At 41.8% G+C, this 15,425-nt stretch overlaps 1 protein-coding gene and 1 long non-coding RNA gene across 9 annotated transcripts in view; one reads left to right on the top strand and one right to left on the bottom strand.

The window, feature by feature from the left end:
• ADGB (androglobin) overlaps positions 1–15,425 on the top strand; it is a 118,340-nt gene that overhangs the window by 64,078 nt on the left and 38,837 nt on the right. For all 8 annotated transcript variants that reach the window (XM_084777483.1, XM_084777489.1, XM_084777484.1 and 5 more), the window contains 9 exons: positions 2,602–2,731; positions 3,012–3,045; positions 3,990–4,170; positions 5,724–5,787; positions 7,671–7,773; positions 10,392–10,533; positions 11,553–11,667; positions 13,869–14,036; positions 15,147–15,282. In XM_084777483.1, coding sequence (XP_084633609.1) covers positions 2,602–2,731; positions 3,012–3,045; positions 3,990–4,170; positions 5,724–5,787; positions 7,671–7,773; positions 10,392–10,533; positions 11,553–11,667; positions 13,869–14,036; positions 15,147–15,282 — 1,073 coding nt within the window. The remainder of the gene's footprint in view (positions 1–2,601; positions 2,732–3,011; positions 3,046–3,989; positions 4,171–5,723; positions 5,788–7,670; positions 7,774–10,391; positions 10,534–11,552; positions 11,668–13,868; positions 14,037–15,146; positions 15,283–15,425) is intronic.
• The window catches only part of LOC311595125, a 350,591-nt gene continuing 346,919 nt past the window's right edge, over positions 11,754–15,425 (bottom strand). The window contains exon 4 of the long non-coding RNA XR_014778319.1: positions 11,754–12,267. This is a non-coding gene — a long non-coding RNA (uncharacterized lncRNA). The remainder of the gene's footprint in view (positions 12,268–15,425) is intronic.

Genomic DNA, 15,425 nt, shown 5'->3' on the forward strand with positions numbered 1-15,425 from the left:
TTTTGATATTTAATACAACACTAAAGATTTGACAGGTGCTTGCACTCAGCAAGTATTGAGTGGAAAATGTCTAAGTCATTCAGAAGCTTTTTATTATCTTCCAGTTCGGTAGTTGTAATCACAGGTCACTATGCATGTTTGATGTATTTGGGCACATTTTAGAATATTTTAGTTGTTGAAAACATTTTATTTAAAGTATTGAATAAGAGAAATATTATTCTTCAGGGACGAGCACCCACCCCCGACTCTAATTGGTTATCTAATATCATGTGGTCAGTCTCAAAATCATATACATTCAGTTAACATTATATGCACTAAGCAGGTGGTATTTATATATTTAGAAATATATGTGCATGTATATATATATGTATATATAATACATATATCACAATTAAAGAAAATGGGGCACACATTTGAGAGAGAGCAAGGGGGTACATAGGAGGGTTGAAGATAGAAAAAGGCAGATGGGAAATGATATAATTATATTTCAATTACAAAAGTGAAACTGATTGTAACAGTCTTGAATAGCTTACATAATGGGATATATCATATCACTTTCCCCTTTGCTGTGACAAAATAGCAGACAGAAGCAACCTGAGGAAGGAAGTGGTGCTTTACCAGCTGCCTAGGTTCGCCTTACTCCAGTCCAGCCGACTCTGGAGGCTGGTCCTCGGATCCGTGAGGATTGTAGTTTTCCCTTTCAGAAATTCTTTGTAGTCTTTGGTCTTTGCGCTGACAAAACTTGCGTACTAATTACAGGTTATATGGGTTATAAAAACTGTAGCTCCTTGACACCAGAGGAAAGTTTCTTATAGCTTATAATACCCAGCCTTTAAGAATCTCTATGTTAATAGGATCCAAAACGGATTGATCTCATAGTCCAAGCTCCCCAAATTACTCCCATACAGAAGTTTCTGTAACTTCTGTTAGCTTTACTATTTGATTAAGGTACATTAAAAAAAATCTAATACCCAGAAAGAGTCAACTGTCACTTGATTGGCTGCCACTATCTTCTACCTGATGTAATATGTTATAATTCACTCACATATTCAAGCTCTGTAGCAGAGCCAAAGGCAGAGACATGTGAGTGACTTTGTACTTTTTCCAGAAGACATGTTCTAGACCTGTTCTTCTATACAATCAGATTTTTTAACTTTATTTTTTTTAATTCATAACTTACTCATATTACACCCCAACTTTACCCCCCTCACTCATATCCTCCCAGATTGACCCTCCCTCCCTCTTCTGCCCTATTCCCCTCCCCTAGTCCTCTGACATGGGGGCCCTCCTCCCCCACCACCTGACCACAGTCTCTATCAGGTCTTCTCAAGATAGCCTGCATCTCCTTCCTCTGTGGGCCCACAAGACCGCCCCACCATGGGTAAATGATCAAATTGCAGCCACTAGAGTTCATGTCAGAGTCAGTTCCTGCTCCCTCCTCCCCGCCACGCATGCCCCTGCTCCCCCACCACACACACACACACACACACACACACACACACACACACACACACACTTGGAGAATGAGCTGTCCATCAGTTCATGGACCCAGGGGGATCTGACAAACTGATGCACCAATTTAGAACAGTGCCTACAGAGAACAATCAGGTGTGTGTGTAGGTGTGTGTGTCTGCGCGCACGCATGTGCACGTGCACGCATGCACATGTGTGTGCAAGAGCAATACCATGGAAAATTTTTACTGTCATGATTTCGCTTTATTGAAATTCCATTGCTGTAGCAAAACAGGTTTGCTCACTCGCTCATGGTTTTAAGAGACAATTGGAGCCTCATAAATATGTTTCTGCTGCCCTCTAGCGGAAATTGTGTGTAAACTGGAGAATTCAACCTATGAAGTCTACATGTGTAAAATTTATTTTTCTTTTGCTTTTGAGACAGGGTTTCACTGATATCCCTAGCTGACCTAGAACTTAATATATAGGCCAGGTTGGCCATGCTTTCACAGAGATTTACCTGCATCTTCTTTCTATGTGCTGGGGTTAAAGGTGTTCACCACCATGCCCAACTATATATGTAGAATTTGATTTTCTTTGAAACACTGTGTAAAATGTAGATGCTATGATAGACATATCATTGTGCCAATGAAATTCATGCTACAGTGATGCTGTCTAGACCATATCAATCCATGACTTCCTGAGTGCCTTAAGTAGACAGTATGAAAGTCACACTTAAAAACTTAAGTGCTGACACTTTAGGATTAAATATCCCACAGCAATATTTTCATACACACACACACACACACACACACACACACACACACACACACAGAGAGAGAGAGAGAGAGAGAGAGAGAGAGAGAGAGAGAGAGAGGGAGAGGGCGGGAGGGAGAATTCCACTAATGCTGATAATTAAATCCCTTTATTTTGATCATTAACATGTACACCTTTAAAACAGTGTCACAAGAAAACTTTTACAGCAATACATGGACTGATAGAGTTGTAGTATAAAAAGTAGTATAAAAGGTTATTTGTCAACACTAACAAAATCAAACCCTTTTCTTGTTGGCAAAACTAAGCTTATTTGTTAGTCACTGTAAGGCAGAAATTACAGTAACAGAAGTTTTGTGGGTTTTTCTCCTCCAGGCATTTTGTGCAATCTGTCATTAAGAAAGGAACACCGCTAGGGTCCAGTCTTCCTCCCCTTGTGGAAAATGAATTAGTACCAAGAATCAGCCTTGGAGATATGAGCATCGTGGCAGGAAACCCATCTCAGGTGCTGGCTCAACCCTGAACCATATGAGAGTCATCCTACACTGTGAACTATCTTCTGTCTGTAAAGTGTATATACTCCACAGCTCAGCAGTATAAAGAATGCCTCTAAAGCATCCATCTCATGTGCCTGTGGCAGTTTAGAAAATGAATTATCTTCCTTTAAGAGTCCTTCTGTGTCCCTCCTGGCTCACATTTCCCATAAGCCATTAAAGAGAGCCTGTATAACTTTCTAATGTGTGCAATTTTGTTTATACTTTTATTTGTTCTTCTTTGTTTTGCAGGCTAATATTCCATCACAGAGTACACCTGGAAAAGGTAAATTAGTAATTTCCTGATGGTTTTGCTCTCCCATTGATATCAAAGTACACAAAAGCTTTGCTTCTCGGCAGTCTTAGTTCTCCTGTTCCTTGCCTCCGCACCTCCTATGATTTACTAATTCTTGTCTACTCCAGACTGGAAACATGGCATTTTCACAGATTAAGTTCAAACTAGAATAGAAATGGAGGAGAACACGAGTCTGTGAGTAAAGGGCATATGGTCATTTTATTTTGGTGTTTTATTTTATTTCATGTAAGACAGGGTCTTGCTGAATCTCCCAGACTGGCCTACAAGGTTGGCCTCAATCTCTTAATCTTCCAACTTGCTGAGTTTACAGATGTCTGTCTACAAGTTCATGACTTTTAATGCATGCTGTAGTCAAAGTACTGAAGCCATTGCCAGTTCCTGTTACTAACTAAAGACTTGACCAAGACTCAAATCCTAAAGAAATGTCACATACACATATATACGACATTGGTTCAAGGCTCTATGTGAGCTTTATGACAGCACTTGACAAATATAATCCATGGTCACATGGTCACCAAGGAGCGTAATTAAAGGGCTAGCAGAACAAAGCAGGGCCAACATACATGCCATGTTTTTATTTTGCTTTCTGCACTCTGGACTGTTCCTTCTTTTCAAACTCCCTCTGTAGCAGATTTTTAGCACATAAGTTAAGTAATCGTTGTTGTAACTTTGCAATTTCTGAAGAACATGCTCCTAAACTTACCAAAGCGAGTTCAAGGTCCCTGAGTTACAAAATCGTAACATGTGAGAATGATACCTTCACAAACCTTAGGCCTCATAGAAGTGATTGTCTCACTTCCCATAGATAGAACTTGGATTGGAAATATGCCCTACCATTCATTTTCCACACTTCAACAGCCTGTTGCTTAACAGTGTAAGATATGCTGGACATATTTGCTCTCTCCCCTTCCCAGAGGAGCAGACAGAGGTTGCACAGGGGGATAGCCACGCGCCCGAGGCTGCCGGGTTAGAAAAGGACTTGATCAACCTGATAACAGTGTCACAGGACAAGTCGCAGGAAGAGCTTGTGGCAATCAATGAAAGTGCTTCCAAAGAAATATGGTTGGACTTTGAAGACTTTTGTGTCTGTTTTCAGTAAGTATTTGTCTCCATCAGGGTTTCATTGCTGTGGTGAAACATCATGACCAAATCCCAAGTTGGGGTGGAAAAGGTTTATTTGGCTTACACTTCCACATTGCTGTTCATCACCAAAGGAGGTCAGTACAAGAACTTAAGCAGGGCAGGATTCTGGAGGCAGGAGCTGATGCAAAGACCATGGAGGGGTGCTGCTTACTGGCTTGCTTCCCATGGCTTGCTCAGCCTGCAAGGACCAGCAGCCCAGGCATGGCACCACCCACCATGGCCTGGGCTCTCCCCTGTTTATCACTAATTCAGAACATGCCTTAGAGCTGGATCTCGTAGAGGCATTCCTCAACTGAGGCTCTTTCCTCTTTGAGGACTCTAGCTTTTGTCAAGTTGATTACACACACATACACACACACACCACCACCACACATGTGCACGTGCACACACACACACACACACACACACACACACACACACACCACACAGAACTCCAGCAAATACAACATTCAAATGCCATTCATCTGACTAGGTTCTCCTGGCTAAATCCTGAGCTGCATACCATACAGGCTCGTAGCAGGGTCAATTTCTGTACATTTGTATATTATTCATATAATCTATTCATTCTTAACGATCATTCAAGAAGAAAGCAAATATCAGCTGGGAATTCACATAATTTTAAATTCAGTTTTTAAAATTTTTATTGGAAACACAATTTCTTATGGAATACATGCCAACCAGTTCCCCCCACCCCACCCCACTCATTGCAGCTCCTTTCCACATCCCTTGCCCTCCAGATCCATTCGGCCTCTATTTCCTCTTCAGAAAAGAGCAAACATCTAAGAGATGACAGCCAAAGAGGAGAAACCAAGACACAATAAGACAAGACAAAAGCCCTCATATTGAGGTTGAACAAGGCAACCCAATAGGAGGAAACAAGTCTCAAGAGCAAGCAAAAGAGTCAGAGACATACCTGCTCCAACCTTTAGGTGTCCCACAAATACACCAAACGGTCACAGCATGTACCCAGAGGACCTAGAGCAGACCCAAGCAGGCCCCGTGCTTGCTGCTTCAGTCTCTGTGAAAACTCAGCTCAGCTGAGCTCTACTTAGTTGGTTCAGTGGGCTGGGTTTCCTGGTGTCCTCCATCCCTCTGACTCCTACAGTCTTTCCTCTCAATCTTCCCTGGGATTCTCTGCTCTCTCTCTCTCTCTCTCTCTCTCTCTCTCTCTCTCTCTCTCTCTCTCTCTCTCTCTCTCTCTCTCTCTCTCTGGAAGGACCTGTGGGTCTCTGTACCTGCACTCTTCTGCTGGTGAGAAGGAATAATGGATGCACTGAATATCCATCCACACAGCACATTATCAAACCCACTCTAGCCAGTCTCAGCTCCTCCCCACACACTTGTTAAATAAGACGAATTTTCCCACTGAGATCATATATCATTCAGAACAACAAATGCAGCACTTTCTAAAAGGCTATAAAATTATTTGAGTCTAAGAAACTGAACATGTAGTACGAGTTTTACATGCAATAGCGATAACCTACTGTAAATGTTCTCTTTTTCAGCCACATATATATTTTCCACAAGCCAAGTTCTTATTGTCTTAATTATCAAAAATCAGAATTCAAGGTAATTGCATTAAACTTTCCTTTTTATGAATCAGTTTTATGTAGAATCAGCTTGTTAAAGTGATTCTAAGTGTCTCAAGCATTTATAAATCTCTTACACAATTATAACTGAAACATCAATTTTCATGTTTTTAATCACCCCTTGTCCAGGCCATAAGCAATGCTTTACCAGTTTGTATCCCCAAAAGTCACTCACATGGTTGGGGTATAACTGAGATAATGCTTGTAAGATGTTTGGAAAAGTGCTTATCAATATATATATATATATATATATATATATATATAATGTAATATATATAATGTCATATTATATATCAGTATACATAATACATGTTGTCTGTCATTTACTAGAGTTCACACTTTTTGAAACCATTTTAATATACATGCATATGTAGTGATATAATCAATTATTCTTTGTTTTGATATTCTTTTTATAAAATGATGGTGATTATTTTTCCTTTAAAAATGTCAGTTTGGCAAAATAGGATGGCATGTCTATGGGAATCTTTCCCCTGAGTGTTTATAGCATACATGGTTGTGAGAACATGATATATTTTAGAAACTGGAGCTCAAAGCTTTCCATGCAGCCTGAGAGGAAAGGTTGACTATGCTCTGAGGCTGGCCTTTAGTCACTGGTCCTGCCAACTTAGCACAGAGACAGAGGCCACAGCACACCTCACAGAGAGCCTCTTGATGCTCAGGGTGAGACTGGGGGAGAGAATTCTTAAACATCACTTATGGATGGCTTTGCGGACAGCCAATATCTCCATTGCTGAATATTTAACAATGAGTCCCTTGCAGAGACTCACCGTCACAGACACATGTTGCCCTGGGAGACCCAACATCCTTCACATGAGTATGTTGGAATTTAAAGAAAACATGAAATAAATGTTTGGATGGTAACTAATAAAAATATTGAAGAAGTCAGTGATTTAGAACTTCTTATGCCATGCCAGACATTTCTAGTAGTTGTTTCGTAGTTTATTGGATAAAAAGGTTTCCTTTTTCATGGTGTGATTCCTGTATTAAATGGTTGTTTAAATATTGTGGTAAAGTAGCACATCTATGACATAGTTCTACAGCATAGTGACAATTATATTTGTTGAATATTCTTATGGTATGTCATCATCCAAAATTGCATTAAAGAACTGTGGGGCTGGAAGCAATAACAAGACCGTAGTCATGAATACAGTGTTAACGTCAAGCTTTTATTTTCAACCCTTGCTTTGCTATGTATAAATGTGTACCTTTGGCAACCTGGTCATCCTGCTCTGCATTCTCTCGGGAATTAGGCATCCTCACAGTTCTCCATAGGATACACTAACATCCTAAACAGGTTGCTGTGTCAACTGTCTTTTCCAAGAACTCCAGTCTGACCAATCATTTCACTGTATCTCCAAAACAAAACTTTACCCTGCATGGTTAGCAGCAAGCAGTGGTCATATTTTTTAAAGATCTCATGAAAAGACTGAGAAAGGATTTGGTTTGTTGTTGTTGTTTTAACCATTGTATGGCTATGTAAAATGCCTGAATGCGTCCCTGCTAGGCCGTTGAATTTGTTGCCATGCTCAGTCTGTGTCCTCTTGCTTGTCCATAGCTGATCTCTGCCCTCAGCCTGCTCTCTTTCTCACCACTTTACTTCTGGAATTGACAGTTCCCCTATTTTGCTCACAATGAAGTTTTCTCATTCAGCAGCTCATCTCTCAGAGGCCCCAGACCCAGCTGCCACCAGACTATTGCTCAGAATGGCTTCATCTGCTTATAACTGTAGTGTACTGACTGTGGTCCATAGAATGTAGTCAGCTTCTCAGTGTGCATGAGCTACACTGTGACTGACCGGATGAACAGACTGCTAAGCTCGATGCCTGGTCTTATTTCTTGCAGTTTTCAGAGGAGCGTGTGCCCTACTATCTATTTGTGGACAGCCTGAAGCCCATTGAACTACTGGTTTGCTTTTCTGCTTTGGTGCGCTGGGGGGAATCTGGAGGTAAGAGGGTTCTGAGAGTGCGAGCGTCTGGATGCTCAGAGCACAGGTGGGCTCGGGAACATAGCACGATCAACTTCCCGGCCATGGGTGGAGAAGACAACATCTCTTTGTAGTTTGCCAAGAGTTACACAGGACTGCCACTGCCTATGTTGCTCTTGCCCCTCCAACACTGGGCATGGTACTGACTCTTGCCACCCAATTCTCTATTAGTCACAACCTCTTTGGCGTGCTTAGTCTTACTTCTTTTCACATCCACTTGTCATCTTTCTTGTTTGTTACTTGACCTGACAATGATCAACAATGATCTTTTGTGTTTTGTCTATTTTGGGTTCTTCTGTGATCTGTGACGCCCTTTTCCCTAAGGTCCTGTACTGGAGGTTTGTCCCCCATTGTGCTAATGTCCAGTTAGAGAAATCTGCATGTAGTAGAGGCTTGTGGGAAGTGACTAAGCTGCTGCATATGGATTGGGTTAATGTTGCTTTCAGACTGAATATAATAACCTAATGAGAAGGGGCTGGTATAGCATGGAGCCTCTGCATGTTTTTGGCTGCTTGTGCACACATTCAGTTCCCATTGCTATGTTATACAGGTAGACTGAGTGCTAACCTGGAATCCAGGGCAGTTTCCTTGGATTTCTAGACTCTAGACTAAATAAGCCTTCTTCTTCTTCTCCTTCTCCTCCTCCTCCTCCTTCTCCTTCTTTTTTCTTTATGAAGTATATAGATTTGAGTGCTTTCTTTTAACAGTAGAAGACAGAGCAATAGCCCATACTCACCATCATTATACTGGGAACTATATCCCCGACAGCTATGCATCGTCTCCGCCATCCTTATGCTAAGGTCTCAACTCTTTAACCACCATCTTTGCTCTTCAGCTCACCCTCTCTGGTCTCCCAGGCTTATAATTCTTGACTCTAATAAGCTCTCTGTCCATCTACACTATACTGTTCTTTATATGTCTATCACTCTTTGCATCACTGCTTTTCTTCTACTCCAGTGTAAGTTCTCTGGCCAGTCACTGTCATTTTATCCTTTTGTGAACCCTACAAGACATGCCCAGGTTTTTGACATTGTGACAGCCACAAAGTCCACTCTCTGCTTAACAAAACTAAAATCTCATAATGTTTTGAGTAAGTTAATGATTCTGTGTTGGGCTGCAGGAATGGCTCTCTTTAGCTGCATAAATCCACTTATGGCCCATGAACCACAAGTTGGAACATGCTGGCTAATAAACACACTTGCCCTTACCGCTTTACATCACTCCTTCCTGTTAAGCATTCTAGTGTCAAACTCAACACTGCCTAATCATTGGCTGCAGAAAAAGCATCAGAATATGACTGAAAGAAGGAAGAGCCCTCCTAGTCAGCTCACGCAACACTGAGGAACGCTGATCTCAGCCAGCTCCCCTCTGCAGGCATTCCCTGGTGTGCATTCTCCCACTCTCATTCTCATAAAGTATTACCTTCAACCTTGCCATCTTCAAGTCTTTCACATCTACTCTTATTCCCATTCATTTTTAGTTGAAAGCCATGCTGCTGACTTTAGTGAGAAAGCAGCAGGCCTCACTTCCCCCACACAAGTTCCCCAAGGCCCTAACCTGTCCTGCCTCTCACTTTAGTGGGTTGACTTCCCTACCTTGTGCAAGGATGCAGGATACACACTTCTGATTATTTTTGTACTCTTTTGGCCTATTTTGTTAAAGCACATCTTTAACTTGGGTTAACCATGTCATATCATAATTGTTAAACAAATGTCCCAATACTCAAGCACTGGGTATTCTGACCATATTAAGGGTCGGGGCTTTTATGCTTCAGCATGGATCCCAGTTGGTTTGAATCATGGATATTACATAGCATGTGCAAAATAAACATTCATTTAATAAACATTCCAAAATGTAGTGATCTGAGTTTAAGACAGCGACTAAGCTTCCAGCTCGGAGGTCTTCGTGTTCCAGGACATTGGAATTCTGCTTGAGTGAGGATGCTGTAACCTAGTGTCTTCATCCTGAAAGTTTTCTGGAAGGAGGGCAAAATACATTTTATTCTCAGTCACTGATGAAAGATAATTATTGATGCACATTTAAAGAAAAACCTACTTGATTTTAAAGTTAAATCTTGTTTCTTGCAACTTTTACATACGTTCAAAGATTCTTTGAATTTTAAAGGCAAACCCTTAGATAGACAGGGGAATGTTTTTATTTTCTCTAATACCATCTTGGAATTCTCTTACTGTTCTGGTTATTACATGATTTTTCCCATTATAGTTGCATCTGGGAAGATATTCTAATCATGCACATAGAGATGATTAAAAATTCTTGACAGACTATGATGAAATATATTGCATGCTCTCCTTTTCTCAATTTTCTCATCCTAATTTTTCATCTGAGGAGATAATTATGAAGGCCACACTGGACAGGGAGGCAGAGCCATAGCTAAGCAAGGGACTATTTGCCGTACTTACACTCTTAGCTTCTCACATGTCAGGAAGTCGTTTGGAATATCTTCAGTACCTGATCCATCTTTCATGATCACATACATTGTTGCTGGACAGAAAGCAGTGCAAAAGGAGGCCGGCTGTCCTTTCATACTCGTATTTCAATGTGTGTCCCTTCTCCCAAAGCCCTAACAAAAGATAGTCCTCACGTGGAGCCTGGGCTCTTGACAGCTGAAGAAATCACCTGGAAGTCCCTCAAGCCTGTCAGTTCTGTTCTGAGGATCCACACCTATGCTACCAAAGCCGCCATGGTGCGCCTGCCTGTCGGGTAGGCTCTGACTTCATTTTCCCACTTTTGAGTCTTTTAGACTGCTGCTAATGAGACAAAAAAAATGGGAGTTCTACATTATTATTCCCTGGAGTGATTTGACAAGGTACCTGTCTATCAGAGGGATTCTTGAGAGAGAGAATCCTATCAATGAATGACATTCCCAGGGCCACAAAGGATGGGGAGGCCCTAGGGCTGAACATGAAAGACATGGCTTAACCCTGCTTCACCCAGGGTTTCTAACATGAAGCCAGTAATAATATGTCCTGTGTTCTAATAAATCTTACTATTCGATAACAAGAACTCTGCTTGATTCTGCTTAAATATGGACCCCATTTAGATTGTAAAGTAGAATTTCTTCCCTCCAACCTAGAATTTCACCTGTGATGTGTTTTTGTTAGATGTTTATTTTTAACTGTGATAACACTAGACAAGCACATCACAGTTTCTGTTTGAAAGAAGTTACATACAATGGAAGTGTTTTCTTGATTTTAGAATATACAACTTTGAATACTATCTCATACTTCAAATGGAAAATATTATTCCTGGAATTTTACCCAAAGATCAGTCAATTATATGTGATCAGTAAAAAGTCATGGAGAGACTGAGGACGGTGGTCATCTCTGCTTTGAATGGCATAGACACTAGGCAGGAGGTAGAGAATTCATGTATGTGAAATTATTATGTGTTTGTGAATCTGCAAACTTCTGCACTCATGTGAGAGAAAACATCTAGAACCCTCTTCATTAGCACAGGATATGGGAAGCAGCTTCAATGTGTGAAAGTTTGCCATTTTTCTCTAATTATTTGTCTCCTACAATCAGTAAAACACAGATTTTGTAATTATCTAGCGTTATCCTAGAGTAGAATCCCAAAGATAGTTTTCCCGTCTATATTTTTTAAAAAAATAACTCTTTATTAACTTTGACTTAAAGTTCCAAACTCTGATCGAATAACTAGCAGAGGTGAAATACTTTCAACATAGGACGCAATCTTCACATGGTCTCCGTTCCCTCTAGGAGGCATATGCTGCTCTTCAGTGCTTATTCCCCCGTGGGACATGCCTTACATGTCTGCAGCATGGTGACATTTGTCATTGGGGATGAGGATGTTGTACTGCCCAACTTTGAGCCGGTAAATATCTTAGCAAAGCCCCCCTCTCTGGTATCAATCCTGTATGTATGTATGTATGTATGTATGTATGTATGTATGTATGTATGTACATACGTACGTACGTATGTATGCATGCATGCATGCATGTATATATTTAGCTTATTCCTTCCTCCTTTGAAAGCCTATTAAACTATTTCTATATCCTCTAACAAATGCTGACGTGTGTAATCTGTGTAATTAGCAGTCTAAAGTCTGTAGAGAAACAAAGTTAATTCTTCCCCGACAACTGCTCCCACCTCTACACATTTGAGTCTTTAATTTCTTTCAGTATATCCAGTGGGTGTATTGGTCCTTTGGAGGGGTAAAGCACCAGTGAAGTCCTTTTGAGTGACGTTTAAAATTTGAACATTTCTCCCCGCTTCCATCCCTTCCCTAATTTAGGCAGTTAGAGTGTGTAATTCAGGGAGTCCGAGGAGTCAGGGTGTTTCACTACAAGCATCCATCACTTCTTCCTCTTCCACGACAGTCTCTTCTTGCTTCTCTGCTCTGAAGATAAAGTGGGTGCAGCAAGGCCACTAACCTCTTCTCTCTGTTTACGGTGTTCTCTGTCGGCATGTGTACCTAGGGGAGGTTAAAATTTGTTATCTTCTGCTGTCTGACTCCCAGTACTTCCTCACCACCAGTAACTCTGACTAAAACGCCCAGATGAAACAAACTAAACATCCAAGATAGCGAGCTAAAACTCCAGTTGGCACAAATATGGGATTCTCTAAGGCAGCCAGCGGGAGACCTTGTAGCAACAAGAGGGTTGAAGACTGCATCTTTCCTGTCCTGTTCTGACGGCCCAGACAAGCCAGCTTTCGCCCCCTAGCGGTCTTAGCAGGATTCTACAAGCTTCTCAAGGCTTCCTTCTGTTAGCTGTGCTGTCTTCCCTGTGCTTCTCAGTCTGTTCAGCAAGGACTAAGGGAAGAACAAGTTGACCTCCTCTCCTAAGGCATCCTTTGTTTCCTTGGCTGTCCTGGAATTTTTGTTTGTGTTTATTACCTTGGCGTTTTGGAGATAAGAGATCATGATGTAACCCAAGCTAACCTGGAACTCAGGGTCACCTTGCATAGCTTCCTGAGGATCTGGGGTTACAAGCATTTGCGGCCATGGCTTGCTTTACCTTGCTTATTTCAAATTCTTCTGGAAGACAGTTCTCCTTATGTGCTGTGCAGTACCCAGCTTACAGGAGTCTTAGCTCCTGGTGATTATTTTGTTGTAAGATTTTCTATTTTTATACCATAGGATGGTATATACTCCTATGTTATAAGGAGTATTGCAGTCAATACTAATCTCTGTTCTGCCCTTTTTCTAATGGAGATGCAAAGGGCACACCCTTGCCCATGAGCTGAGAGAGCCTAATCCCCAGAGTCACAACTGATCATTCTCACAATGCTACGCAACTAAGTATTCCTCTGGGTAGAGGCTTAGTCTACTTAGACCGCCACTAGGCAAGACCTTGCTCAGCACTGATGGTTAGAAGGGTCAGGCAGGTATTCAAGTGTTGGCAGAGAAGGCATCTGTATGTTTGACAACACTTTCTCACCCATCAGGCCCTCTGGGTTGTCCAGGCACATTTGCTGGGTCTACTCTCAGTCCTGTGGGCATCCAGGGAACAGTGATGACACTATGATACCCCCTAGAGAAAGGGGAAAGAAGGCTCAGTTTTCCTCCAACTCCCTCTAAGCAGGCACGTACTGCTCCAGGCAATGCAAACACTACCCAGTACACACCAACCTGGGCAGTCTTCAAACATCTCAGACTGGCTTGTCCCCTAGAACCTCTGTCAGCTCAGAGCTCTTACTGGTTGTCAGAATGGCTAGTGGAGGGAGCCAGCAGCCCAAGCTAGCCCACATGCTGGTCTTTATCTTGCAAGACCCTTTCCTTACAAGCTTCTCTGCCCCACCCCCTGAAATCCCAGTCTCTCTCAGCCTGATTTCTAGACACCTTAGAGAACTAACTCCTAAAGTTAATACCCTGAGTCTCCCCAACTCTACCACGGTGCTGCTTTTCTTCCACGGTCCTTTTCCTAGGACCTCCAGTCCTTTTCTCATGTCTCCCAGGCATTCTCCATAAATAAAGTAGCCTTGAATCAGAGGATTTCCTTACACTTCCTGCAAACGTAACTACCGGTAGATAACCAAGAGGATGGCCACCACAGGTCCTTTCTGTCTTCACAGGAGAGCTACCGGTTTACGGAACAGTCTCTAATAATTATGAAGGCTATTGGAAATGTGATTACTAGTTTCAAAGACAAAGGTAAACTGTCTGCAGCTCTGAGGGACCTGCAAGCAGCTCACTACCCTATCCCCCTCCACAACAAAGAACTCACTGCTCAGCACTTCCGGGTAAGCAGTTCTGGTTCTGATGCTCACAGCAGGAGCCCTCCCACCAGAGAGATGGACTCCAAGTACTGAGTCTAGGGAAGTGGATTGCATGGAGCTTGTGTCTTTGGAGAGTCCTTTCAGGAAGCTGAGAGGAATCTAGAGGAATGAACTGAGAAAGTGGGCAAAACAGTTCCTGAAAGAGCATGGTAATGGCTGCTGTGAGCTACTGAGGCCCACTCATCAGGAGGCTCCTGCTAAACTGTGAATGATGTCTTTCCAGAAAGGACAAAGAGATGCAGCCACTTGCCAGCAGGGTTTTTTTTCCCCAATAGTTCAAGATGCCCTCTTATAACACAAGCTTCTGCTGCAGCTGAACAGCTTTCCCGCCTTCTAGATAGCCTGTAGGAAGGAAGGGAAGTCAGGGTACTTTGGGTTGTCTCATGAGGAAGGAACCTGAAGGTACTTGTTCACCCCACCTTTGTGGAGATCCCATTACATCTACTTGTATTTGTTTGCTGTTTGTTTGCCTCTGAGCAATTGACATTCAGGGTAAATTATTTTTGTTATGGGACTGTATTATGCAGTGTGAGATGTGTAACAGATCACTTGTCCTCACTGCATATGACAATAATATCCAGTTGTGACACCCCCCCCCAAAAAAAATGCCTTAGACCTTATCACACTACCTTTCAGAGAGGGATTTCATGCCCAGAAGGAAAATACAGGGTATTCAGTAAACCTAATTTTGTGTAAGCTTGTGTAAGCACAAGTAAAATTTTATTTGCCTTAAAAAACATTTTTATTGTTACTCACACGTAAGCTGATGTTGGATATTGTTGCCAAGCAGAAAAGAAGGAAATTGTTTTATGAACATTAAGGTAGAATACAATATACATCCCAGACATTCAGCTGAATCTGCAATGACATATGTCCACCTTGTCACATATTCAAACAGACACAACCTTTGCAGATATACTCAACAGTCAAGGCTAATCCTCTATTAAAGAACAATTCAGCTCCACTTGCCATAATTAGTTCAACCTAGATTGTCCCACTGTCGTTAATTGTGTGTGTGTGTGTGTGTGTGTGTGTGTGTGTGTGTGTGTGTGTGAATATTTTTATCTTTTCCAGGTTTTCCACATATCATTGTGGCGTTTAATGAAAAAATCTCAAATAACCAAGCCTCCTTTAAACTTCAAGTTTGCATTCCGGGCCATGGTTTTAGAGTTGGACGTACTGGATTCCTTCTCGGAGGATGCCTCTTTCGGTACTGACTCATTTTATGTCTCTGAGCGTGGAAATGATGAATAATTTTAAAAGGGTATGTTTAGCTGTTATGTGTCAGAGCCAACAGATATGCCAGACAGCCATAGAGGTCAAGCTCTCTCTAGGATGCTCCAAGGGCTCCTG

Source organism: Acomys minous (genome assembly GCF_964271855.1).
Source record: "Acomys minous genome assembly, chromosome: 3".
Taxonomy (NCBI): domain Eukaryota; kingdom Metazoa; phylum Chordata; class Mammalia; order Rodentia; family Muridae; genus Acomys; species Acomys minous.